Here is a 3364-nt window from a genome sequence, read left to right as displayed (position 1 = left end):
GGGACAGGCCGACACGTGGGTGCGGGGCAGGGGGACGCGGGGCACACGACCATGGGGACGTTGGCAGGGTGGCATGGGGACAACCCAGACACGGGGACAACAGGGCAGGGGGAGCCGCGGGCGGGGCGCAGGGGTGCCGATGCGGGGTGCAGATGTGGGGTGCAGATGTGGGGTGCGGGGGGGGGGGCGGTACCTGCCGGGGCGGGTGGGGTTCCTGGTAGCTGGGCAGGATCTTGAGGACGACGCTGCCGCTGGCGTGGCGCAGGGTGTCCTGCAGCGCCCGCGGGTCGCTGCCCACCTCCCGCCCGTTCACCTCCCGGATGACGTCCCCCACGTGCAGCAGCCCCTGCTGCGCCACCATGCCCCCGTGCAGGATGCGGGCGATGACCAGCTCCCCCCGCTCCACCCGGAACGTCACCCCCTGGGCGGCACGGCCCCACCTCAGCCCCGCGCCGGTGTCCCCGCGCGGCCGCGTCCCACGCCGCCACCCACCCAGCACCCGCCGGTCACCCCGGCGATGTCCCCAGCGCCCCGCAACGCCCGGCACCCAGCGACAGCCCCAGCGCCCTGCGACGCCCCCATGTCCCCAGCACCCCGCAACGCCCCAGCACCCCGCACCTCCCCCAGCACCCCGCAACGCCATCACACCCAGTAATGTCCTAGCACCCCGCAACGCCCCCAGCACCCCGCAACGCCCCCAGCAAAACCCCCCATGCCCCACAACACCCCCAGCACCAGCAACACCCCGGCACCCCGCAACATCCCAGCACCCAGTAACGTCCCAGCACCCCACAACACCCCAGCACCCCGCAACACCCCAAGCACCCCGCAACACCATCACACCCAGTAATGTCCTAGCACCCTGCAACACCCCCAGCACCCCGCAACACCCCCAGCACCCCGCAACGCCCCCAGCACCCTACAATGCCATCACACCCAGTAATGCCCAGTGGCCTGCAAAACCCCAGCACCCTGCAACACCCCCAGCACCCTGCAACACCCCAGCGCCTCACAATGCCCACAGCACCCCGCAACGTCCCTAGCAACAACCCAGCACCCCGCAATGTCCGCAGCAACAACCCCCACACCCCACAACACCCCCAGCACTCAGCAACACCCCGGCACCCCACAACACCCCCACACCCAGTAACGTCTCAGCACCCCACAACATCCCAGCACCCTGCAACGCCCCCAGCACCCCACAACGCCATCACACCCAGTAACGTCCCAGCACCCCACAACACCCCCAGCACCCCACAACACTATCACACCCAGTAATGTCCTAGCACCCCGCAACACCCCAGCGCCCCGCAATGCTCCCAGCACCCAGTAATGCCCAGTGGCCTGCAACACCCCGGCACCGTGCAACACCCCCAGCACCCTGCAACACCCCAGCACCCCGCAACGCCCCAGGCTCGGGCTCACCAGGTTCTCGCCGGCCGTCTTGCGGATGCCCACCATGCGCACGGCGTCGGGGGGCACGGGCTGGCTGTGGAAGGCCGGGTCCAGCGCGGGGCTGGGCGGGGGCGTCTCGTAGCTCTTGGAGGCCACCGAGTCGTGGGTCTCCAGCAGGGACTGCAACACGCAGAGCACGGGGGCCGTCGCGCCCGCCTCGCACGCGCCCGTGCGCCCGCGCGTCGCGCTGGCCTCGCGCGCGCCCCACCTGGAAGTGGGGCTCGCGCAGGATGCGGGCCAGCTCGGCGGCCGCGCTGTCGCGCCGCGCCAGGTGCCCGATGTCGCGCAGGATCTCCTGCACCAGCTCCAGGTTGTTGTCCCTCACCGCCTCCAGCTTCGTCTCCTCCAGCCGCTCGTGGGCCTGGGGGGGGCCGAGGGGGGGATTAGGGACCCCCGCGCCGCTTGCTAATACCCCCGGCATCTGCTCCCCCGGCCCACAGCGGGGGAGTCCCTGGCGCGGCCCCGCGTGCACACGCGTGAGCACAAGCACACGCACGCACGAGCACGCATGTGCACGAGCACGCGCACACGCCCTTTGCACCCGCACAGCGCCCTGCGTGCACACGCGTGTGCAAACCGGTCCTTTTGGATGCACGCACACACGTACATCCTCAAGTGCACGCTTGCGCACGCACGCTCATGCCCCTGGATGCGTGTCACCACGCCAACCCGTGCACGCACGTGCCATTGCACAACCGTCTGCAGGTGCAAATACGCACACACATACTGGTAAACGTGCAGGACGTGGGGCCAGCCACACGCACCCCATCAGCACAGCCTGTGGGTGGTACACACACGCACACATGCGTGCACGCACACACGCGTGCATGCACACACGAGCACACGCACCCAGCCACGCACACCCTGGGGGGCAGCGCACGCCCAGCACCCTCCCCAGCTCCCGCCCCACACATGGCCCTCCCTCACCCCCGTGCTGAAACATGTCAGCCTCACATACACGTGCAAACACGCACGCTCACTTCCATGCATGCACAGACATGTATGTGCGACCACGTGCCCACTCCTCCCTGCGTGCACTCACACATGCGTGCAAGCGCACATCTCTGCGTGCACCCGCGTGCAAGCACACGCGCGCGCACGCATCCACGCACACGCGTGCACCCACGCGCGTGCATCCACACGCACGCACGCCTTCGTGCGGCACAGACACGCCTGCGCGTGCGCACACGCTTACACACCCTTACCCCCGCGCACCCACCCGTGCTCCCGCATCGCCCCCGGGCCCCCGCTCGCTGCCACCCGCGGGCAGGGGGACGGGGGGGGGGACACACGCATGCGGTGGCCCCCCCGCGCCACCGTACCTTGGCCAGGGAGCGCACGATGGGGCTCTCCATGATGCCGCGGAGGAAGATGAGGTCCAGGTCGGCGGCCCCCGGGGTGCCGGGGAGCCCCAGCAGGTTGTCCAGGACCTGCTGCATGGCTGGGGGGGGGCGTGGGGACACGGGGACACGGACACACGGGGACACACACACGGGGAGGCGGGGCGGGGGGGGCACAGCAGGAGAGAGCAGCCACACGGGTTCAAGTCAAATACGGCTGAGGGGTGCCCGTGCCCCCCACCTCTCCATCGCGCCCCCCACCTCTCCATCGCGCCCCCCTCACCCCAGGGCCCCCCCAGTTATGGGACCTGGCGGGGAATAGCAGGGAGGGTGTGGGGGTCCTCTGGGAGCAGGGACCCCCCCCTTGTCCTACGGGAAGGATAAATGCGCCCCCCCCAGCATCCTCACCCTGCCTTGCCTGGCTGGGGGGGCTGTGCTGGCGATGTGGGGGGAAATCCCCCCAAAACCCCACGCCCCAGCAGCTGGGGGGGTGCACTGCAAATGGGGGGGTGCCATGCAAATGGGGGGTGTGACACAGCCGGGGGGGGGGGTCTGCAGTGCAGCCGGGG

General features: G+C 70.2%; 1 protein-coding gene across 1 annotated transcript; it reads right to left on the bottom strand.

Moving 5' to 3' along the window:
• Window positions 1-13: 13 nt before the first annotated feature.
• On the bottom strand, window positions 14-2896 carry MPP2 (MAGUK p55 scaffold protein 2; the record flags this gene model as incomplete). The annotated part of the gene is made up of 4 exons (XM_082015815.1): window positions 2778-2896; window positions 1664-1816; window positions 1426-1575; window positions 14-421 (listed from the first exon to the last, which is right to left on the bottom strand). Coding segments are annotated over exons 1-4 (828 nt in total), but the record flags the coding sequence as incomplete, so codon positions are not given.
• Window positions 2897-3364: the final 468 nt, after the last annotated feature.

The sequence above is a fragment of the Phaethon aethereus genome, assembly GCF_964289735.1.
Source record: "Phaethon aethereus genome assembly, contig: HAP1_SCAFFOLD_549, whole genome shotgun sequence".
NCBI classification, from domain to species: Eukaryota; Metazoa; Chordata; class Aves; order Phaethontiformes; family Phaethontidae; genus Phaethon; species Phaethon aethereus.
This window is presented reverse-complemented; position numbering and strand designations above follow the sequence as displayed.